Raw genomic sequence first — 27160 nt, forward strand, 5'->3', positions numbered from 1 at the left:
GAAACCAGTATAGCTCATGCTATTATTATTTCTTTCGTACATTAAAAAGCTATTTTCTTGGAAAATGGGAAAGATTTTTAGGTAAGTTTTATAAAACTTTATTTATTTTACAACGTTCGTGAAACAAGCTATATCAACTTATATGTATCACGTTTGTTGGCCCGGATTGTTCAGAGCGCGCGGATGGTCTTCCTATGGGAGGAAACCGAAGTTCCTGGGGGAAAGCTCCAGTGTAAAACCATATCACATTCATGATTATGTGTGAAATACCATCATACAGTTGGTTCCTCCTTCTAGGACTCGCCAGTTATGTTAATGGTCAACAGTGTAACAGTAATTTGTAATTATGTGTAATACCATCATACAGTTGGATCCTCCTTCTAAGACTCGCCAGTGGTGTTAAGGGTCAACAAGTGTAACAGTAATTTGTAATTTGTAAATGAAACGCATGGAAGGAAAAGACCATAGAATGTGAACTCCTCGTAGATATAATGTATGGTAAAATGGAAAATAAAACCACACCACACGGGCAAAGATATGATATACAGTATATATACATGTAATTAAATGGTAAATAAAACTACACCACACAGGTTTTACATCATTCTAGCTCCACACAAGGCACGAAAGTGTGTGAATTCAGAACTAAGGCAATGAATAATGAGTCAATCAAAATAATTCATACTTAAACAAAAAATCTATCTTTTAGAGTTAGGATATTTGATAATTTAGAATATTAAACAGAACAGTTTATAATGTCTTGTCCTCTATCAGACATGGGAGTTTGGATATTTGATAATTTAGAATATTAAACATAACAGTTTATAATGTCTTGTCCTCTATCAGACATGGGAGTTAGGATATTTGATAATTTAGAATATTAAACAGAACAGTTTATAATGTCTTGTCCTCTATCAGACATGGGAGTTTGGATATCAACCTTCATATAAATGCATTTCAAAACAATATATACCGATGTCTCCACCCATCCTCGCATAACCCAGTGATGGATGTTGAACCGCCAACATATGCACAAATGCACTTAGATTTTGACATATACATATGTATATTAACATCGACAGAACGGCTCGGGAGACGATTTTAAATACCAATCTTGAGCCACTGATCTTAACGCTTTGTGTTTTGAAAAGAAACAAATCGATATTTTGATTTAGCAGTGATGACGTATAGATGCAATAACTAACAGTCTTGGTAAAGTGAAAAAAAATCTTAAGACGGTTTTCATAAATCTCACATCAAGTGAAAACTCACGTAGGACATCCATAGGACCATGCGTTAGTAGGACCTTCACAGTGGTTATAGCAAAAGTCATTATATGGGTCACCAAAGGTCACAGGTCAAATTGTTAATCAATGTCGATCAATATCGTGTACATGTTACATGAATGTCTTGTAACAGTGTTAAGTTATTTCAAAGGTCATTATATTGGTCACCAAGGGTCAAAGGTAAAATTATTAATCAATATCGATCAATATCGAACACATTTTATATGCATTTTTTAAAACAATGTAAAGTTATACGAAAGATCATTATCTGGTTCAATAAAGGTCACCGGTCAAATTATCAATCAATGTCGATAAATCGTATACATGTATAGGAATATCTTATTTAAAGTGATGCTAATGGTAATTATTTGGGTCAACAGATGCCACGAGTTAAAGTGTTAATCAATGTACATAAGTATTATATACATTTCATATACACTTCTCATAACAGCCTAATGTGATATCAAAGGTCACAGGCCATTTTATTTTACCAATGCCCTTCAACATCGCTTATACATTGTACATTGTATCATGTAAGCATATCTTATGGCAACGTCTATGACAATATAAACTAGTACCGAGATCCAATACTTTTATATGGTTCACTATTCAACGGGGTCCATTTTCAACGGGTATTTAAAGAAAATTTAATATTGGTTCCGTTTTCCACGGCAACCCGGTTCCATTTTCAACGGGTTCCACTTCCCACGGGGGTCCATTTTCAACGGGTTCCATTTCCCACGGGGGTCCATTTTCAACGTTACACCGTCTTTCCTCCAACTCCAAAACATGGCACGTCCTTAAATGACCCTGGCTGTTAAAAGGACGTTAAACAAACAAAAAATACCATACCAAACCAAGCCAAACCAAACCATATCATAATGTTACACTACGTCACTGTATAGCATACTAATGGAGTGGATCTAATACCAGTTCCGTGAGGAAAGCATGCTCGTTCAAGTCATTTATATTTAATAAATATGATAAACAAATCCCACCAGGACTGTCACCCATCGTCGCTAACCAATGAATCTTAGAGCGTAGTGTAACCCTTGGTTAGCAAATATGGACTGTCACCAAGTCAAAGGTATAAACACAGGACGAACAGGTATCATTCCATCCAATTGGTTGGAATTCCTTTGTAATCATTATTTTATTTTGCTCGTTTGATTCCGTAATATGCCGGGGTTTGCCGATGTGTTTCATAGATTGTAGAAGTGGTCATCATTTTGTTTGTAAAGAAAATGATTAGCCACATAATATAAAAGGCAAATACTGTGTGTGTACCTTTTCACACGTGGATGTGTTTACGAACAACAAACATTATGTATACAACAAACAAAACGACATACTGTCTACACACTGCGACAGTGTAGTTAATATACACACACTCTGTTTAAATAAAGTTAGTTTCCACAAGGACATAAAAATACAAACTAAAACTGATTTATATGTATTACCTGTATTAAATCAATTTCGGTTATGTATTAGTAATCAAGTTATGAAATATATGGACCGTTCGTGATGGTTAGGGAGCGACACCTGGTGACATTTTTATGCGTTATCTGGATTCCTGGACCATTCCTTATTGCCTTTGATTCGTTGTGTGTGTCGGGGGAAAAACTCTAAACTATCTTGTGTGTTAAATCAGCTTCAAAATCACCGTCAGTTTAGCTTCACCCCCAGGTTTGCTAAATACATAGCAGATTTAAACTCGTAGATTAAAGAATATATATGTAACACAGTTGGGCCAGTTAGCGTACGGGTGTGACCAGGTCGTCCGTCTCAGAGAGACGTTTAAAGTCTCTACTATCTGTAGTGAGATTATTTGTATAAGCTCACCTGATCTAATACCATTGTGTCTATATCCATAAGTAAACCATTTACTTTAACATAACTTCAATTCCTCAATTAAATGCACCACGCGACTCGTCCATTAATCCTTTCTTCATTTACAGTGCAGTAAAAAACGGGAGCCAACTCACAGTAATGTGGACGTCTATAAAATTTGTCAGACATTTAAAAGAAAGATTTAAGTCAATACGGTAATGCCAGACACAGGTAATTCATCGGTGCCAACTCTACAGATGGAAACGTTAAATGCATATATTGACCATCTCTGGTAGTTTTTTCTACTGCCCCCGTAAAGTGCATAGTTTCTTCGTTAGCAACTTAACATTGCGTTAAGTACAACAGATAACATGTTACGCGATCGAATATAACGCGGATAGAATTAACAGATTGTTCAACTTAAACGCTTAGGCGTTCTCTTTCCAGTTCGTGTATATTTAAAATCAATTTCGGTTAACGATAGCTATATACACTTAGCTTATTTACATACTGAAATGGTGCAATAGTTTTAAACATACATTAGATTCCGCCACACACCACATTCGTCCTGTGAGATTAACATACTAATCGTGGGCCGGTATATATTGTTCCAGTAGGACCTATTAATCAGTCGACTATTGACTAAGTCCGCGGCCTTAGCGTCCTTGGTTACCCGTCGCCATGCTGTTCGAGCGTCTCCGTGAATTAGACCTTACCTGGATCAAGCCTCTATAGCTACCGTTGTGTCGCTAACACCTGACAAACAGGGGAAATTACACGTAAAGACAGCCAGGTAAGACAATTTATTTCTACAGAATTAACATTCAGATTTATTAGTGGATATAAACTATAAATGTTTTTATGTGATTTTGTTCCAGCCTTACTTTTTATGTAATTTTCTGACAAGTATTTGGTCGATAGATATGCAGTGGTTAGTTTTTTCACAGTCCATTGGAAATAGGTGTACTCTGTCAAGTAGGATAGTACAAAATAGATCTCCGTTTCAAAATCATACCATTTGTTTAGGTAAGTTTACTGAACTTTTGGTTTATACCGTGTTTGAAAACTGTGTTACTGGACAATTTGTGATAAATTATTTTACATATTTAAACATGTGTTTTAAAGAGCTGTACATGGGCCGTTTTAAAGTTCCGGTTATCACAGAGATCATCAGGATACACGAATGTTTATACTAGATTTGAATTGTCTGTTTAATTGATAACTAGTATGCCATGTGTACGTTTATCCTGTGGTTCCTTCGTTATATCTCAGTTTTTTGTTAATCAATCGTCGCGCTGTGTATCAGAATTCACCTCCAGTCTGACAAAGTAATTTGATTAACTGAAGTCAGGTTGGTAGTAACGAAATGCAGACACTTGGTATTTCGTGTTCTGTTGAGACCTTTTTAATGTGGAAATCTGAAGAAACTTCATAAATGTGGGCGCTTTCTTATTTCACATTTCCAGTTTTGTAACCACAAATTAGTCATGTAAAGGTTATCCTGTATCCATTGTACCAACTCCAAGTTTACTGTACTGATTCCAACTGTTCTTTACTCCGATAACTTCATCCTGTCCTCCACTACACCTGACAACTCCAATCTTTCCTCCGCTAACCTCCACAAACTCCAATCTTTCCTCCGCTAACCTCCACAAACTCCAATCTTTCCTCCGCTAACCTCCACAAACTCCAATCTTTCCTCCGCTAACCTCCACAAACTCCAATCTTTCCTCCGCTTACCTCCACAAACTCCAATCTTTCCTCTGCTAACCTTCTCTAATTCCAATCTTTCCTCCGCTGAACTCCGCTAACACCAATATTACCTTCCCTAACCTCCACAAACTCCAATCTTTCCTCCGCTAACCTCCACAAACTCCAATCTTTCCTCCGCTAACCTCCACAAACTCCAATCTTTCCTCCGCTAACCTTCTCTAATTCCAATCTTTCCTCCGCTAACCTTCTCTAATTCCAATCTTTCCTCCGCTGAACTCCGCTAACACCAATATTACCTTCGCTATTACTCCAATCCTTCCTTCGGTATAACCTCTGTCAATCTTTCTTCCGCTATCCACCGTGTTCTCAGCTAACCTCCACGAGTTTCAATATTCCCTTTGCTTGCTCTTTGTCATTTTTGTTTTCGCGTTCTGGAGAGATCTATCTAGGGAAGTAGTTTTGTGATACACTAATTTAGCTGGGTATATATATGTAAGTATGTAATTAACGAAAACAGAGGTACCTCGTACCTTTAAAACGGTCGGTATTACCTACTAATTCCAGAGAACAGGGGTTCACAGTGTAATACTATTTAGCCCGTTATTATAAGTTCTGTAGGTATTAAATACTAATACGTTACGTACAGTTTATAGTACATACATGTACTCGTGGATTAGTATGATAATAATGGAGGGAGGTGTATTGGGTTTCCTGATCAATCGGGCGTGACACGATCAGTCCGTTCCAGATGATCACCTCCTGTAACCATGATGTAGTATCTCCCCTGGAATACACACATTGTCGGCGCTTTATCGATCTCACATTAACTCTCTAGTCGACAGGGTACTTACCATAACAAACGAGCACTTTAATTTTAATAAATGGTTATTGTAATCACCATAATGAAGTCATCACTCCATCTGTGCACTGTCTGATTGTTTCCTACGCCTCTGTATTAACGTCAATTTTATAGTAATGCTGTCAGCAAATATAGTTTTGGTATCTTCCAGTACATTACAATATTTGTGATTTACTGTGTATTTTAGCATGTTATAAACAGATGGCATCGTTGATGATTTTGAAGTTTCCATGACCATAATGCATTGATTACAATTAGGAGGAAACTCTTATTGTTGTCGTTGTTTCTGTTATAAACATAATTCTGTCGTCTCATTAAATTTATCACTTCACTTGCCATCACTTCAAGGTTTCCATACCACTAACAGAAAACATATATCCGTATAAAATCATTGTTTGAAAAAGAATGCATGTCGAAAATCGCCAGTGCTTATTTTGTTTGTTGATATTTTCTTATTTATCGATCATCCGTAGAATTTGTCCCATTACAAACCATTTCTTTTTTTTTTTTACGAAAAAGGCCATTATTTCTGTGTGATATGAATGATTTGACTCTGATTTACTCGTGTGGTAGACCCGAGTTTTACTGTCTGATTTACTCGTGTGGTAGACCCGAGTTTTACTGACCCACGAGGACACGCTGGTTTTGTTCCTGTGATGCCTGGCACTACAGACACTGTAAACTGTAGATGTCACAATAAGAATACCCCTTACGGTATTTAGACACGTAACACCCAGTATTTAAACCGTTCCATTATATTCCTCGGTCGTTGTTACTGTACCTATATATACTACACTATATATGTCACAAATTAGCCTGACAACTATTGACTTGAAGACACCCCATATCGGTAAAGCTTCAGACCGCCTCGTTTAACAAACAAACCACTAGGGGGAATAGATATGTTAATTTGTTTAGTACAATACTCGGTATATGTTTGTAGAGAAGAAATCCATTTGAATGGCACACAGCGTCCATTAGTTATTACTATAGAATTGTATGGGTGACCAAAGTATCGGCTAATATCGACTACCATAGCTGACTAACTTATACCTTTTACACAGGAAATCGTGGTAATGTACACACATTGTTAATACCGGAACCTGCTGCAGATTGTACGCCTCAACGATCGGCTGGTATCTGACTTATAGAATTGTCCCTCGCTCCATATAAACTAATATTTAACAATTAACAATGACTCGATGATATTAATTCTACGATAATTGAAGCCGCATCTAAAAATCTTTGTAGTGTGTGCGTGTGTGGGAGGGGGGGGGGGGGGGGGGGATATAATGCTTCTACAAGAACACTTCACCAATACAAGATTGTTAATCTGAGACCAACAAATAGCTTGGGATTTTTTTTCTTGTATTATGATTGGTTAAAGCTGTCACATCCGGTATACATTATCGTCCAGTATCGCGAGCAGTAATGTACCACATCCGGTATACATTATCGTCCAGTATCGCGAGCAGTAATGTACCACATCCGGAATACATTATTGTCCAGTATCGCGAGCAGTAATGTACCACATCCGGTATACATTATTGTCCAGCATCGCGAGCAGTAATGTACCACATCCGGTATACATTATCGTTCAGTATTGCGAGCACCATTCAGTAGTGTTTCACATCCGGTATACAGTACAGGTATCGTCTAGTATTGCGAGCACCATTCAGTAACGTGCCACATCCGGTATGCAGTACAGGTATCGTCCGGTATTGCGAACAGCCTTAAGCCTTATATCACCGATATGATCCATTTTGCTTTAGGCACATTGAGGAACAAACATAAATGGACGTTGTAGACGTCGTAGATATCAGCATTACTCAAGATATAACACGGCGTATATACACATCTGTTTTGAGCAACGGATTAAATTTCATTATGTATAGGAATTATATTATTTCATTTATATCGAGTAATTATAATGCATCATAGTTCAATACTAGCTCGTGTAATTGATGCGTCGTAATACAGTGGACATAGGGTAAGCTTGTAACTCGATCGCCACAGAGACAATGTACTACACTATACTGATAATGAAATAAACTTAATGACTATGTCTCAATACCACGATGATTATCGAACCTTATCGTCGCTTTATATCCTGATATACTCTCCACCTCTGTCATATATTATTTGTAGATGTTCATAGTCAAAGGAGCATATTTACACATGAGATATTGCGATGTGTGATACCAAATGTAAGATACTATTTGTACATGGTCTATCAGTTCACCTACACGTCAGGGACTATTGGTAACATACAGGGTCTATCAGTAACACGTCAGGGACTATTGGTAACATACAGGGTCTATCTGTAACAAGTCAGGGACTATTGGTAACATACAGGGTCTATCAGTAACACATCAGGGACTATTGGTAACATACAGGGTCTATCAGTAACAGGTCAGGAACTATTGGTAACATACATGGTCTATCAGTAACACGTCAGGGACTATTGGTAACATACAGGGTCTATCTGTAACACGTTAGGGACTATTGGTAAAATACATGGTCTATCAGTAACACGTCAGAGACTATTGGTAACATACAGGGTCTATCAGTAACACGTCAGGGACTATTGGTAACATACAGGGTCTATCAGTAACACGTCAGAGACTATTGGTAACATACAGGGTCTATCAGTAACACGTTAGGGACTATTGGTTACATGCAGGGTATATCAGTAACACGCCAGGGACTATTGGTAACATGCAGGGAATATCAGTAACACGTCAGGGACTATTGGTAACATACAGGGTCTATCAGTAACACGTTAGGGACTATTGGTAACATGCAGGGTATATCAATAACACGCCAGGGACTATTGGTAACATGCAGGGAATATCAGTAACAGGTCAGGAACTATTGGTAGCATACAGGGTCTATCAGTAACACGTCAGGGACTATTGGTAACATACAGGGTCTATCTGTAACACGTTAGGGACTATTGGTAAATACATGGTCTATCAGTAACACGTCAGAGACTATTGGTAACATACCGGGTCTATCAGTAACACGTCAGAGACTATTGGTAACATGCAGGGTCTATCAGTAACACGTTAGGGACTATTGGTAACATGCAGGGTATATCAGTAACACGTCAGAGACTATTGGTAACATACAGGGTATGTCAGTAACACTCCAGGGACTATTGGTAACATGCAGGGAATATCAGTAACACGCCAGGGACTATTGGTAACATGCAGGGAATATCAGTAACACGTCAGAGACTATTGGTAACATACAGGGTATATCAGTAACACGCCAGGGACTATTGGTAACATGCAGGGAATATCAGTAACACATCAGGGACCATTGGTAACATACATGGTCTATCAGTAACACGTCAGAGACTATTGGTAACATACCGGGTCTATCAGTAACACGCCAGGGACTATTGGTAACATGCAGGGTATATCAGTAACACGTCAGGGACTATTGGTAACATACAGGGTCTATCTGTAACACGTTAGGGACTATTGGTAAAATACATGGTCTATCAGTAACACGCCAGGTACTATTGGTAACATGCAGGGAATATCAGTAACACGTCAGGGACTATTGGTAACATACAGGGTCTATCAGTAACACGTCAGAGACTATTGGTAACATACAGGGTCTATCAGTAACACGTTAGGGACTATTGGTAACATGCAGGGTATATCAGTAACACGTCAGGGACTATTGGTAACATGCAGGGTATATCAGTAACACGTCAGGGACTATTGGTAACATACATGGTATATCAGTAACACGTCAGGGACTATTGGTAACATGCAGGGTACATCAGTAACACGTCAGAGACTATTGGTAACATGCAGGGTCTATCAGTAACACGTTAGGGACTATTGGTAACATGCAGGGTATATCAGTAACACGTCAGAGACTATTGGTAACATACAGGGTATGTCAGTAACACGCCAGGGACTATTGGTAACATGCAGGGAATATCAGTAACACGCCAGGGACTATTGGTAACATGCAGGGAATATCAGTAACACGTCAGAGACTATTGGTAACATACAGGGTATATCAGTAACACGCCAGGGACTATTGGTAACATGCAGGGAATATCAGTAACACATCAGGGACCATTGGTAACATACATGGTCTATCAGTAACACGTCAGAGACTATTGGTAACATACCGGGTCTATCAGTAACACGCCAGGGACTATTGGTAACATGCAGGGTATATCAGTAACACGTCAGGGACTATTGGTAACATACAGGGTCTATCTGTAACACGTTAGGGACTATTGGTAAAATACATGGTCTATCAGTAACACGCCAGGTACTATTGGTAACATGCAGGGAATATCAGTAACACGTCAGGGACTATTGGTAACATACAGGGTCTATCAGTAACACGTCAGAGACTATTGGTAACATACAGGGTCTATCAGTAACACGTTAGGGACTATTGGTAACATGCAGGGTATATCAGTAACACGTCAGGGACTATTGGTAACATGCAGGGTATATCAGTAACACGTCAGGGACTATTGGTAACATACATGGTATATCAGTAACACGTCAGGGACTATTGGTAACATGCAGGGTACATCAGTAACACGTCAGAGACTATTGGTAACATACAGGGTCTATCAGTAACATGTCAGGGACTATTGGTAATATACAGGGTCTATCAGTAACACATCAGGGACTATTGGTAACATACAGGGTCTATCTGTAACACACCAGGGACTATTGGTAACATACATGGTATATCAGTAACACGTCAGGGACTATTGGTAACATACAGGGTATATCAGTTACACGTCAGGGACTATTGGTAACATACAGGGTATATCAGTAACACGTCAGGGACTATTGGTAACATACAGGGTATATCAGTAACACGTCAGGGACTATTGGTAACATACAGGGTATATTAGTAACATGTTAGGGACTATTGGTAACATACAGGGTATATCAGTAACACGTCAGGGACTATTGGTAACATACAGGGTATATCAGTAACACGACAGGGACTATTGGTAACACACATGGTATATCAGTAACACGTCAGGGACTATTGGTAACATACAGGGTATATCAGTAACACGACAGGGACTATTGGTAACATACAGGGTATATCGGTAACACGTCAGGGACTATTGGTAACATACATGGTATATCAGTAACACGACAGGGACTATTGGTAACATACATGGTATATCAGTAACACGACAGGGACTATTGGTAACATACAGGGTATATCGGTAACACGTCAGGGACTATTGGTAACATACAGGGTCTATCAGTAACACGTCAGGGACTATTAGTAACATACAGGGTATATCAGTAACACGTCAGGGGCTATTGGTAACATACAAGGTCTACCAGTTACACATCATGGACTATTGGTAATATACAGGATATATCAGTAACACGTCAGGGACTATTGGTAATATACATGGTCTATCAGTAACACATTAGGGACTATTGGTAACATACAGGGTCTATCAGTAACACGTCAGGGACTATTGTAACATACAGGATATATCAGTAACACGTCAGGGACTATTGGTAATATACATGGTCTACCAGTAACACGTTAGAGACTATTGGTAGCATACAGGGTCTACCAGTAACACGTAAGAGACTATTGGTAATATACATGGTCTACCAGTAACACGTTAGAGACTATTGGTAATATACATGGTCTACCAGTAACACGTTAGAGACTATTGGTAATATACAGGATATATCAGTAACACGTCAGGGACTATTGGTAATATACATGGTCTACCAGTAACACGTTAGAGACTATTGGTAATATACATGGTCTACCAGTAACACGTCAGGGACTATTGGTAACATACAGGGTATATCAGTAACACGTCAGTGACTATTAGTAACTCACGGGATATATCAGTTACACGTCAGGGACTATTGGTAACATGCATGGTTTAGTATTTAATATGCCAAGATTAATTATGATCTTCATTGCATCTCATAGTGTATGACATATAAGTTTCACGTGATTTGAAATAGTTTATGAAGCAGTTCATCTCCCACACTCAAATATACACCACACAGTGTGGCGAATAGCTCACTACATATATTTGTAAGGCAGATTATACCTTAACGTCTTTTGAATAAGACATTTAAATTCCAAACACGAATATTCCTATTTAGGCTACAGGCTTTTCAACAACAATGGATTTCAACCACATAGATTTGAATATATTATAGAAATTTAACAGTCGTCCTTTCGAAGCTTTTTTCGCAGTGAGATTTATTTAAGAAATTAAAATAGTGTTGACTAAAGATATTAGACTTACCTGGATATAGTTTACCTGTATCTGCCTGTAATTACTCCGCTGTCTACTCCACTAAAATACCTCCAATTTTTATGTATAATAGCGGGCGGACAGTGGGTTGAATCTAACAATTGTACTGTTTACACAATGTCACTCCTTATTCACTATTCGATGACTCTTCAACAAGCAAACAACGAAAACTTTGTGGAATTAATTGAAATTTTAACAATTTGTCTATTTGTTTATCATACACTCACAAGAATCGACCCCAAAACAGTGCATTAGACAGAAAGGGAATTATTTGGGATTTAGTTTGAGTAAACATTAGAAACTTTTGTAGGATAGAGTTGTAACATATGCATTTGGTGACACATAGTGGAACTTTGAGCCACTAACAAGTCTTGTGTCTTAATCCTCACAATGTCTAAATGGGCCTAGGGACCTAACGATACGCCAACAAAACTTAGCCCATAACAATGGACAAAGTCCAAATAGGGAATCTGAATATAAATAAAAAGTATCATTGTCTTCGAATCCTCGAAATGTCTAAATGGGCCTAGGTACCTAGCGATACGCCAATAAACTTAACCCATAACAATGGACAAAGTCCAAACAGGGAATCTGAATATAAATAAAATATATTGTCTGCGAATCCTCGCAATGTCTTAATGGGCCTAGGAACCTAACGTTACGCCAACAACTGTCAGACCTGCCTCATAATTGTAATAAGTGCAGATAGTCATGGTTACGGCATAACGGGATCTGAGAGGAACCTTTACACGTACAGTGAAGTACGTTGGATTGAGTGTCTCTGTTATTAATCGTTTTAGATATTGTAACTTGATGATTTGTTCGATGTCATGTCTCTGGTCTTGCTTCATTGCCATTCCGTGCTCCGTGACTTGTCCTTCTCGTTTTAAGATTGGGTGGGGGATACAGTAGATGTACATTAAGGGTAGCTTTGCTTACTTTCCTGTAGATTATATTGTAAACATAAGAAGTCCGTGAACACTTCTGTTCGGCTGAAACCTCAAGTGTCCGTAAACTCTGCTACACGATATGTCACTTACGATAGAGTGGGGTAGCTTGTCGGTTTAAGGGCTTCGTAGTCAAAGCGATAGCTACCAAACTCTCGTTTAGAAAGGATAGATTTCATTAACTCCTCAAGATTAAACCAAGTCTTACCGATTATTTTACAGTATCGGTCCCTAATAACCGGTAATTAACGAAGATTCCCGAAGATTGGTACGGAATTTAATACAGAATTTCTACATTCACTTAAGTTATCGTTGATATAAGTAAGATTGATAATAGGAAATATGATTTGCTGAAATAACTTGATTAAACTGGTGACCTATATCGAAGGTATCTCCAGGTTTCATATTCCTATTGGGCCTTTGGAGTCCCGCACGGACAATGTAGTGTTATAGGGATCACGCTATCTGCCAGGGAACACCTTATTTAGCCAGGACTTAGGCGTAGGATGGCGGTATCAGAGTAGTATATGATAAGTCGTACAGTTTGTATAGAGTACTGGACGGGACATATTTAAACCGTGTGTAGAAGGTGCCGGTATTTTAGTGTCGATACCATCAACACGGAGATTATTCTAATATATACACGTCAGTCCAAGTGGGTTTATTATTTTATCAAATATGGATATGCTAAGTTTATGTTCATCGCTGCAGTGCCCAACACGTATAAGATGCATTGTGTATACATACATGTACATGTACATGTACAATATTTATATGTATGTCGATATGTGTCGAGGACAATAAACTTGAGCAATAGATTTTGTCCCCTCTTTAACGCACGGTGACACACGATAGCAAGTATATATAGGCATTGACATAGCAAGTGTTCACATTAGTAGCCTCTCACGAAAATGACGTAATGACAGGTCCATTCCTCTCACTCTGAAATATGCGTGTTAAAGTAACCCTGTAGTGATGAAAATGAAAATGAAAAAAAAAACGAAAATAACCTTTATATAGCTTCATTTACAAGGTCAGCACTCAACAAATGCTTTGTAGCTTTGTTTTGGATGTTGCAAGAAAACGAATAGTAATTCTACATTATAAATGATAGTCCACCATACTAGGAGTCGACAATGCGTCCTATATCTACACGCCTAATTTGACTAAATGTAGTTTTCAGCCGTCACGAGTTTTAGCGCGACCCGAGGTGAGACGTAGGATTAGATTGTGACAGGTGGGAAGATTCTGTTTATACATTTGAATATCGATTCTATTTTTTTGCAACGAACGTAAACATGAACATGTACATGTATGATGCTTTGCAATTAAATTTTAATTTAATCGATTGCGAAAACAGAAGAAAAAGTTGAGCATGCTTCACCTTTACACAATACAGAATATATTACCTTAATTCGCGCACCGTTAAGAATAAAATGAAATCCTAAACAAAACTTTAGCTGGGGTTTTAAAACCAGCGTGTGGATTTTGTGGGCAACTAAATACATTATGTACATGTACCTGTCCGTTCAGATAGATTGCCTCGTCTGAATCGATCAATCCTAGTACGTACATAGCTGCACGCGATAAAATAGCCACTTTATATCTCAATATTACAGCCTTGTTTGATTGGACTTGTTTACAGCGGATTAATTGGGAAAAGGAGTAAGGTTGCGTAATATAAATCCCATCTAATAACATGCTGTGCTTGTTTATTGACAGGCTTCCAAAATACGCGCCGATTTGTTAGACTAGACTTTAAAAGACACTCCAGTTACTGTTGGTAGACGGTTGTTTTATTTGTTTACCAGTTGATAGACTTTTGACAGAAGTTATGGCTATCCATTTTTGCTCGACATCGCATCGACAAATTGAGAAGTTAAGGTTCAAATTGAGTTCAGCAGATGTACGGAATGATATGAGTTTGTCAATTCAGGGACATAAAATGCTTCCAGATTTCTATTCGACTCAAACATTAATTAAAACCCTGCGCTTAGAGTAACCGTGACATTACTTACTCTGACACGTCAAGAGTAATATTGAGGCAAAATAATCATACTTGTACTACATGTACATCTGGGTAGTCAAACCTGTCGGAAATGGTGCGCTTATATTTTTTAATTAATTGTTGATTTGTTTACAATGTCGTGACCTTGCCTCTGGAAGGAATACAATATATGGCAGTGCGTCAAACACGTGTCATACTGGTAATTATAAATATCGGTAATGTTCTATCACTGAAGTCTTATCACAGTGCACGTTCATACAGAAATGTCAGTACGTGACTGAGAGAGAATTATCAGAAGTCGTACAGACTGTCGTATAGAGACACCACGTCTAAATAGGATTTCCCGACGTGACATACAAAACTTCCGTCAAGTACGAGATTCTGCTATACAGGAACCACTTTCCTTGTCGAGAGTGTAATATTATTTGGACACTTTTGAGGGGATTATGGCGAAAGATCTTAATACAAATACATATAAACGCGATCCTTGGCGAATCCCTGCAAAAGGTACAAAACCGACCTTGAGGCCTTCTTACATGTACCTGTCTAGAGTGTGTGATTAGGCAGTTGTATCCATTGTGACCACCTAACGTAATGCTTTATACAAACCATTGAATTTATTTTAAATATCTATGTCTTGGTGATTTGGTCACACAATCAGACAAAAAGAGCAGCTGGCCGAGAGCGTATATTTATCGGACTCCCTTGGGATCTCTGTGCTGTATTCAACAACACGCTCGACATCTACTCAGGGGATATTGTCAAAATTCTACATACCTATATAGACTTTAGCTTTAAATAAACACTGATGGCACGTCTCCACCAACTTATCGCGTGGTTATCACTTTGCACGATCGGTGGTCGTTTTGACCACTACTTTGTACGTAACGTACTGGCAACGTACAGACGGACGTCTACTCCATTGATATAAACAGTCACCTTGCTTTTGAATCCCTTTTGTCATTGAGTGAACGTATGTTCATGTAATGATCCATCAGTTTGTTTGTCTATCAACCCACTTGTATTGGGCACATTTTGAAATCGGAGGTGGATCTGAGAATTGCTAATTCTGGCGTGTTTTACTGGTACCGAACTAATTCTACAGACTTGTGCGTTGCCCGAATCAAATCTTTATCTGACTGACAACTTGTTAAGAGATTCTACCCTCCTCGTTGCCTATTTGGTATGATATCAGAATACGTTTACAAACGTTTAAAAACAAACATGACTTTTTCGTTGTTTAAACACATGTATATGCGGAATTGACGCTAGTGTTGACTTCCCAAAATAATCCTATATTACAAAATACTGTAGGAGTATACATACACCGGGAATAGATCATGTTTGTGGTCAACTTTATGACAGTCATCGGTAAAAATTTTAGTAAGCATTATTACGTCATTGTGTGAGTTAATAAAACAATACATACAGAGGGTTCTATGAATAACACACCTAAAGTATTAGTCGTACCGTAGAGGGTAATCCGGGTATTTACCGAACACCAAATTTGTATTGATTTTAGCTACATTAGAAGATTTTAGATACGCCGGAATTTTGACAGAACGGTCAATCGATTTGACTATAGATCAATATTTAGCAGTTTATATGGACATGACTTCTAGAATGTAGTGTCAAGTCAAGAAAAATCGTGATAGAAACGATTCTCGAGAGGACAGCAACGGATGAACTCATTCAGTCTACCTAGATTGGAAATATTCATTACTTCACCTTTAGGAATTCTCCAGATACGTTCTCCCATCAATTATTGAGTCTAGATGATAGCGGAGACGGGCAATGTTCCGTTCATCCTTGACGGACGTTATATGGTGACCCGGAACGTCAACGTCAGCGTAGCGTTCGTCAGGTAGGTTTGGAACTGCCATGTCAGTTACCTTGGGGACGGGTGTAGGGTTCGAACTGTGATCGCTGACCGCAGACTTGTGTTAGGATTGATTTAACTGAAATTTCGTCGAGTGTCCTAAAGGACGGATTGTTCAAAGCCTAGGACAAATTAAATGTGGATTTGCTGAAATACAAATAATATATCTAATGGTGAAATATCGGAAGGGATAGAAAGTTTTACGGTATTTTATATAGAAACGTATACGGTGATTTGATGATATGTCAAGATTATGTAGAGTGCGATTACAATAGTTTATTTTATAACACGAAATCAATCAGTAATGTAAGTGTACCCGTAATACCACAACTTGAGTGATAATATCGACCTGTTGTTCAGTGTCGAGATCGGAATACCAATTACCAATGTCTAGATATTGAATATTTCCTATTGAATTAATTGTGCTTTTATTCATTAATAATGTTCATCTTTATTGTTATGAAATGAAAGACTCTGCAGGCAAGGTCTCGACGATGCGTTATGACTGTATTGTGTATCGTATAGCTGAATGCCTGCATTACGGATCCCAGAGCATTCAAGCAAGAACATCCAATAGTTTTCACATTGATGTCGCCATCTTTTGGATATAAGCAAGGTGTAATTAGTCGATAAATATTTCGATATGGCACAGCAGTCCACTACTTCTGTGTCCACTAATTCAATGGTAGAGTTATCGACTAGTTTGGGATGTTTCTGGATGTAAAGCAGTGTAGATTGAGCCGTCTGTTGCGTCATGTTTCATTTTGACATAAAACCACTTGTTGTCTGGTAATCCGCTTACATCATGTTTCCGGAACGACCGACTGGGTTAATCGATACATTGGCCTCTTCAACCGTGGCGAGTGCCGGGTTTTGTATGAAAATGTGTGATGGTCTACAGTACTTTGTTTTAGCTGTTTCAAATATCTCGATACGAGATACAATTATTATATGTATGTAAAATTATATAGGGAAAGGGCTTAATATAAGTTTGACAACTTGTGCCCAATTCCCATGTATATATTAAGATGTTTAAATCAAACGAGATACAATTGCGTCCAAACTTTTAAGTTTCCATATTTCAACACGTAAACCTCTATGTTCAGTTAATATTTATAATCAGAGTAACATGTATATTATGGGAAAGGTTACTCACCAAAAAGTTGAATGTTTGTATAGTGCTGTCCCAAATACTTTTACAAATAATCACAAAGACTCTTTATCTGATCAGGTACGTTGTATTTAATTTGTACATTTTTCTGTATGTACTATATTGTATTTGATAACATCAATATAATGGACGTGCCATCGTATTGGAGTTTCTTCGGCGAATGTTGTTGGTGACCTCGGTGTCATACTTTTTCAATTAACGTTGCATTGATTACACTGTGCGTTAGAAGGTGGTCCAGGTTTCATTGGGTAAGTTGTAGACCTAAATATTTCTTTTGGTCTCGAGATAAATCACTACTATAAGTCCATTTAAAGTATAGCGTTTAGAAAGATTATTTCAGATATGACGTCAGTCTACTCTTTGGCAATATATTTTTTAGAAAACTATTCCTTCCCAGTTTGAATGTCGTGTTACGGACCTGGTCCTGACGTGCTAGGGAACCAAATTACTACATGTCAGAAACATATAAAATGGTTACAACTAATAACATAAATGTTTAGCGTATCGGAAAAAGACGTAAATAAAAGAACTTACAACAACCGGCACGGATGTCGCCCTTCAATGACCATAGCTTTTAACGGTAAACAGTACAAAACCGGTATGAATATAACGTTTTCAACCTATCTCTGGAATACCATTATTTAGGTTTGCTTAACCTGTAAGTGCCCATTATCAAAATACGTGCAGTTTATGAATCAAACTTGAATAAAAATGAAAACATCAAACATGCTGTTTAAAAAAGACCTTTCTTTTAAATGTTATTTATAATGCTGTTACTTCAAATAACAACAGGGACAGCTATAATCTGCTGTGATCGATAGTAGCGGAAACCTTTTCGATCCCGAAACATGAGATCATAGGAATAGCTTGTTGATTTAGCGCGGGCAATACATTGTAAACGGATGTTCAATCAATTTGTGGTGCCTTGTCAAACGCGTGACCTTTTTACTGGAGGTTTACACGTGGACGTGAAGAGGTCAGACTGTTGTTTGCTATAGACATATCTCGCCTGGTTATAAACATAAGTGGACTCTCCATGTTTGCTGTGGGTACATTTAAGTCGAGTATTAGGCCTGTATAAGGTTTGCGTACTACGTATACGCTCAATTAGTGAGTAGTAACCATCTTGGCATGTATATTGATATTCCTCCTGGCCACCTTGATCAATTGTATAGACTTCCGTGTGATCTTATTATTTATGGTGGCGTTGCGAGGCTAAAAGACAGTAACACATTCTTTGGTAACTTCCAAAAACTTGTTCATCAAAGCTGATTTTGAACACACAGCTAGTACCGTAATTGGAACTAGGAACAAGTGGCTTAGAGAACAGCTAATATATCGTCAATAAGATATAATTGTACTTGTCGTTTTTTTCTTTACATCAAGTACTTCGGAGTTTATTTCAATTCATACATACATTAAATTCTTTTATTCATATTTTCCCGTTCTTCGTTCGCTGTCAGTACTATAGTCTATACGTATACATTCGTTATAGGCGCCATTATAATGGTAATGTAAATTAATCTTTACGTGCGACAGGTCACAACAGGGACACGGAACATTTTAAACTTTAATTCTTATAATATCTGTTTAAACAATATGTAAATGTGAAATGAATTTAAAATAGTCTAAGATCATTGTAAATTAACCTAATGTATACATGTTTTCTATAGCATACACATATAAAATGAGAACAGTCTTAGGAGAGATAGCAATGTTGGCTAAGCTCGTGTATCTTTGTATGACAGGTGAGTACTCTTAAACAGGTATAATGGATCGACCGTTTTCTTGACAGTCATTCAGTATTAACTTTTATATTTTGTATTGAAAAATAAAGAATGAAGATGTTGTTTGACAGATAATCGATTCCGTCCGCAAAATACTTACTTATAGACAATAGGTACGCCATGCACTGACAGTGGGACCAAATATGCATATTACAAGCAATACATCAGCCTGTTAGCAGTTCCATGGGCATATTTCGCTAAGTGACTTTTGATATATTGAGCTATATTGCTATGTCTACATACAATTGCCAAGTGACAGTATATGGTGATATACATGTACGACTCTTAGGTTATAACACCTATGTATGATTTCCTTAACAATACCTCATTTCTCAGGTGTGAATGGCCCATCCATCTCTCTCAGAGATTTTGAACTTACATGTTTGGAATACAATTAAAATGACGTACACCATTGCTTTTTAAACACCTTTCCTGGCCTAGGTAGTAAAACACTAGACAGAACTACGGGGTTTGGAATAACGAGGACAGGTGTTCTGGGTAGATTCTCTCTACAAGGACGTTGGCAAAATCACTAAAGTAAACGGATTACCGTGCTGTGTCTATTTACACAGTGCCCGTATACCTCTATGCCACATTTAGTGATATGCACCGCATGTAAGTGATATGTTGGTACACATGCGACCCGAGACATGACGAGACCTTCCCAACTGCTGTAAGGGCACCAGTCTTGAATGGAACCTGCAATTAACCAGTGTTTGGCTACACCTCCTCACCAAAGACTTTATCATGAGGTCTCTGTTTGGACCCACAGTACTTACACTGTAGTCCTTTACCATGTGCTTTTTGTATGTAGGAATTTTATTGTAGTTTAAACTGAAATTTAGACATGACTCTGTACCAAAGAAGCCTACCCCATCCCTTCCATTTTATGTGTCTCCGTTATGATAATGAGAAACCGTCTATACGAGATCGGAATATTTTATAGGGCAACATGAAAGTTGGGTAAGGCCTTGGTTTTATTCGTAATATCGCTATACCTGTATCTGTAAAATGACTAGCTATAACTACACATTTACCTATCCGACGTAGTGCTTACAAAATACCAATTTGTTTGTGATTCAGTATTCAATTTAAACCTATTCATTCCAAGGCACTGACACAATTAAATGGACAGTCATTCCGAATTTTCAATTTACAAACCTCTTTTATTTTTGGAAAGAGAAAATGGTCTTGTGTTCCCCACCTTTATTGTACGGGTATAAAGACGGACTGTCGGTACAATAGGACTGTAATGGTGTATAACGGTACGCCTATACTCGTTCACAGCGACTATATGGACTAGTAGGGCGGTGTCTATTTCATACATCACTGAACTTTGTGAATCCTGACAGATCAATTTCTGTCCGTGCACCCGAATTTCGGTACGTTACCTGTTATATACGGTTATCTGTGACAGTCGAAACACATTCACCTTTTCATATGTTTTATGAAAAGCCATATTTTGGAAATGTCAGATTTACCATTGATATCTGTTTGCGCTTGTTTTGTCACCAATAGTCAATATGGCATTCTGACCTTGCCGAGGATAACGGACTGGTGAAAGGTTCAGGTATCTGCCTCAAAAGACACAAGACATATACAAGTGTGTAACACAATTAAATATAAATTTCGTGATTCCCGTGATAAATGTCGACTACTGACGGAGTAATTACCAACACAAGATTTAGAGAGATACAGGTTGATGGCGAAAATGGGAGTTTTATGGTCGACAGCATATCTCATTTGGAAATTTTTCCTTCCATTATGTGATATGAAGTTAGATGTGTATGATGTTGGTTGTTATGCCTAGTCGTTCCATTGTCACTACCCTGATTCACATTATTTAAGATTGTGACGTAACCCGGATTTGACCTAGATTTGTATGGCAGGTGTCGTCGAGGAAGCAGATCTTATATATATATATTTGTTTCAATTTTGACTCGATTTTAAATCGATTTTGATTTTGACCTATGGTTTTGTTATTATGTCGATATTCTTTCCTGCTCTTCCTCCAGAACTCTTCTGTGATATTTAGAGATCAGAGGTTTAGAACCCTGAAGGAAGGTCAGTAACATCTAGAACTGATTAGGGAAATACAACATCATAATATAACTACTTCCATAGTTAAGTCACTTTCATAAAAATGTGTATATTCTGAAATCATTCTACTATTCATAAGGATTTAACGTGTCACGTTACGATAGTCGTCGGTGATTTCTTCGCTTTGTAATTGATACCCGAGATCGTGAAATGTACATGTACTACATCACAGATGTATATGTGAAGCTGTCGTCATACAAAATGTTAATATCTTACAATTCATTTTACAATGGTGAGGAAATTGGGACTAATGTCAAATTATGGTATTAGTCATTGTGAATGCCGACCTGATCATTTTCTTATTAATCTATTACATGTAATTAATTTGTTTATCTCTTTATCTATTTTTACATACACAAGTAATCAATGGTGGGTAAATGATCGGTAGGTTAAAACAGCAGTCTCTACAAACGGTACGACTTTTAATTAGATACAAAGTAAACTTTCCAGACCTACGTTGGACCTACGTTGGACATGGAAATGAGACTGGGCGTATCGGGTATATGCTGAGTGCAGCACGGCTTAGGTTGCACTTGTGCAGTGTATATAATTAACGCAGTATGGGTCTCCATTTGAGATAACGTTAAACCTCTACTAAGGCTGTACAGACAGCCTATGTTTACGTACCCTGTACTGGGTAAGAATATTACCTTATGCACCTGTCGAGATAATAAGTTTGGGCCAACCATTACCCACTATCAGTAATTTGCAACATCTAAATTTATTACAGCATTTCACCAAGGTTGAGAAGTTCCTCATTAAAACCACGTATAACGTTATGTAATTTGTGTTTTAATTTCCGTTCATTCCTTATCTAATACGCTGTAGGCTATTGATATACATGTTAAACATGTAGTATCTGTTCTGTGAGGGTTTCAAGTGTAGACTTGGTGAAGGTTTTTAATTACGAGGAAACTTTTTTGTCATCAAAGCCAGCATTTTAATCTATTTGTAATTTGTAGTCCCTGATGACACACATTATTGAGATATAACTACAGGCACACTGTCCTGTCAGTTAAGTTAACAAGGTGATATCTATTACTCTCTGGCAGATATATGATATATCATGTACAATTTTTTGTAAATGTGATTCTATAACCGTATCCAGTAGACTAGAATGTCATTGTTGTAGACTCCACATATTAACACCCAATTGTATTGTATATGTGCAGAACAACCGAATTGTACTTGCCATATTACTTATATACAGACATTTATCTTTATGTTTCCAATCAATCCCGTTTTATGTATACCTAACCATTCTTTATGCATAGTGTTAAACTCTTTGTTTTAGGAATATATCTCCTGGCAGTGGTAAGATGATTGTTTATATGTTTATTAATTAAAACCTTGGTAATGAGACACATCGACAACGGTTTACCACTTAATACGGCCACATTTCGTTACATTGGCCTTGTATTCTTTCATTTAATTTTATACCCTGATACCAGGCACCCTTTCCTGAAATCCTTGTAATTCATGGCCTTCAAAATTGCACATATTTTTGGTCAAACCTTCTCTATTGAACTTAGACTCTCGAACTTGGACTCTCGATAGTAATTAAACTACTAGATGAAAGAGGGATGACGTTGTCGATGTCGTTACAATGTGTTGGTACTAGTTGAATGTGCATGTTATCTTACTCGTCATTATTAGCTAGACTGTACCACTAGACAGTGCTAGAAAGGGGACCCGTATGATGTGACAAGGCAATGACAGGAAAGTATTGTCGCTAATAGAACAATGATAAAATAGTAACCATGTTTGTGTAACAAGGATTAAACAATTAAACGTTGATACCCAATAAGTACTCATTGTAACCAACTACAACGTAATAAAATATATTATTAATGTACAAGTAAATATTAATATTGATTTTAGCATGATCATAAATAACTAAACACTTAAACAACACCACAATTACACTACAAATCATCGGTATAAAATAAAACAAACCAACCTACAAAACAGGTCGTTATACACGACACTACATCAACAAACATCACAGATCATTATACAACAAAACATAAACTACAACACATGTCTTTATACAACAAAGCATACAATTACAACACAAGTCATTATACAACAAAGCATTCACCTACAACATACGTCATTATACAAGAAAACATAAACTATAACACAAGTCATTATACAACAAAACATAAACCCAAACACGTCATTATACAACTAAGCATACACATACAACACATGTCATTATACAACTAAGCATACACATACAACACATGTCATTATACAACTAAGCATACACATACAACACATGTCATTATACAACTAAGCATACACATACAACACATGTAATAATACAACAACAAAATAAACTATAACACATGTCATAATACAACAAAACATCAACCTACAATGTAAGTCATTATACAACAAAACAATTCTACAGCACAAGTCATAATACAACAAAACATATACCTACAACACATATTATTTACAACAAAACACTAAGACTAGCACAGATCTAATATCTGATTTACAGTGAACTACGTGTTTAAGATGGTTGAGGGTATGGACCGACTCATACTAGTGAGTGTTTATCGTTGTTAATGTAAACGTCTTTCATGTATGTTTATTTCATATGGTGTTTTTATATCAATAAGATGTTTTAAATGTATATTAAATAGGAATCGAAATTATCTTAATGTAGCCGAGGAAATATTCCATCATCAGGTCATGTGATATATTCTTTAAGTTATTTTTGTAGACATAAAATACATTAATGGTATGATTTATTTGGAAGAAAAAAATTGCTTTGATGACAGATTGGTGTCATTAGATTTATTTATACTATTATATTTCTATAACTTAATGGAACAGACAAAGATCCAGCTCACATTGTTAAAAGTGACTTATCACCTAGTTCAAGAATTGGACATTAGTTCTGTTTCAATAGACGTCATTTTAAGTGTAAATATCTCTATCGCTACAAAATCAAATACTATTTTAAATAGTTTAGGATAAAAAAAAAATCTTCATGACCAACATGTTTATCGATGTGGAAGAATGGAGTTCTCGCACGTACACAAAACAATAAACACATCAAATGGAATCCTCAACAAGCACACAGGTCGTGTTTTACTGTTAATATCACTTTTATATTTTTTTTAAATTAATTGTTTACCGTGTTTAATCCTTATATCTAACTTCGAACGTGATGATATTTGCTTGGAATGCGCCTTATTAAAATATAAGGACCTGGGGTTAAGGAGAAAAGCTCGTATACAGAAATAAATTATCATACATTGAAAAGCTATAATAAATCGCATTATAATCAATGTATCGTAAATAAAACTATACAGCCAGGTTTGTATCTGAATTAGCTACATTGGACATTAGATTTAGACCCTTGCTAAAACAAACATACGTCCTGGTGCCAAACAGTCTTACTCAGATGTGCTTTGTCCAAACCTCGTGCCATATCTTTGTGTTCAGTTTGTTAAATACGAATACCGATAAACTGAAATAAATAAATATTTGACAATTCGATAGTGACGGAGAAGCGGCGATAACACACTATAGTATATATACAGAGGCATTGTCCGTGGTATTTAATCAAATGATCAATATACATGTTACTTCTCCGGGACCATTTTCAGATATATTTTAGTTCGTTAGATATTTCCTTCCACGGTAAGTATTTACTTGTGATTTACCGTCGTAATGGTGGTAAACGGGATTGTGTGCCACAGTCAAGACATTGAATCATGCACCTAGAGTAGGGTAATCGTTTACGAATTATTACAGCACATCCGCTGGTAGCCACTTCCTGTTACAAAGTTGTGTATAAAATACTAAAATAATAATAAAAAAAAATAGAAATATATACAGTATATGTCGGATATTGAATATAAAATTGAACCACACAACTATTTCGTCCTTCTGGGACTCCATCACGAAATTTAAAATATACTTAACTAATCTTAAAATATAGAAGTGGTTAACAAGTCACATACTGTAATCAGTTGGTTAAATTTAGATGTTCGAAGAGGATATTATGAGCCGGTGGCGCTATTGATAAGGGTTTAGACGTGTAATACAAATTACTTCAAGTCAAGGAGAACCTGAGCGTTGTTACGTAACTATAACACTGTTAAATTGTTACCGCAGGTTTCTGTCGCTTTTGTCTCTTACAATATAATTCAGATAAGGAAAATGGAGCTACAGTAATTTTTACTTTTCTATCTGACAATTATTGCCACATGTCTGATAACATGCTTATTCACAGATACCTATAAAATGTAGAAGGCAATTTGGATTATAGTTTTGATACTGACACTTGAATGACTGGGATAAAACGTTAAATCCGCAACATAGAAAATCTTTATCTTGAATGATCTCGTGAATTCACGACAGTTTAAAACTCTACCATTAAAAAGTAGACATGATTTATCATATGAATGGCCCCAGCACTGTGAATTGCTCTCTGAAGAGTTCATTGAAATCAGCGGATCCGATCTGACATCATATCGGGCATTGAAAACACTTAACGTTAGTCATACATTTAAACCTACATGATAATTACATTAATAATAAATTACTTTAGACTACTGAAATTTTAAAAAGCACAGAGTATAATGGATATGATGTTAATCTTTATCATCGATCGGTTTTGAGAATATTTTTATTGCTTAAAACTAAGTGTTTAATTACTAGACAAGGTGACAGTACGAGGTTTTATCAACTGCTATAGGAATATAATTGTGGAAAGTCCTATATGATTAAAACTAGTATTGATATCCGTAGGACACCATAGTAAATTAAATACACCTACAATCCATTTCTCCATAGCAACAGTTAATTTAACAACATACAGGACCAACGCAGGTACCTATAAATAACAAAATTGATATCATTTTAAAACCAGATTTTAAAATTATTCTTTTATCAAAAAGTAATTTACGTGCGATCTCGAGCTGAAAATATCTATCAAATACACATGGTGATTTCCCCATGGTACTTAGATATCCTGATCTAACGGATAATCCGCGATGTGTTGATATCACAAATATGTGTATCACAAACCAACGATTTGAATTTAATTTACATTTCCTTTATAGTGTTCTAAAGGGTGTTATCATCAAGATTTGGTCAAACAAAACAATTATTTAGACGTTTATTCTTAATCATAACACAAAAGTATCACAGTTTTAAGACGCGTAAACTGAAAAAAAAATCAATCAAACCGTCGTTATAATTATGATCAGAATCGTTCGCAATGAGGCAGAAAACTTCCTTTTGATCGT

The 27160-nt window shown here is 36.8% G+C and overlaps 1 protein-coding gene across 4 annotated transcripts in view; it reads left to right on the forward strand.

The window, feature by feature from the left end:
• The first annotated feature begins 3751 nt into the window (after positions 1-3751).
• Positions 3752-27160, forward strand: part of LOC117329772 (protein TBATA-like) — a 34885-nt gene continuing 11476 nt past the window's right edge. The window contains exon 1 of one of the 4 annotated variants that reach the window (XM_033887914.1): positions 3752-3909. Coding sequence is in view for 1 of the 4 variants with exons in the window: in XM_033887906.1 (XP_033743797.1) it covers positions 16726-16814 (89 nt within the window). In the remaining 3 variants the exon portion in view is untranslated. Of the gene's footprint in view, positions 3910-16710; positions 16815-23181; positions 23202-25214; positions 25221-27160 lie in introns of those variants that run through there. The other 3 variants (XM_033887906.1, XM_033887924.1, XM_033887931.1) reach the window with 3 other exon arrangements.

Source organism: Pecten maximus, chromosome 1 (genome assembly GCF_902652985.1).
Source record: "Pecten maximus chromosome 1, xPecMax1.1, whole genome shotgun sequence".
NCBI classification, from domain to species: domain Eukaryota; kingdom Metazoa; phylum Mollusca; class Bivalvia; order Pectinida; family Pectinidae; genus Pecten; species Pecten maximus.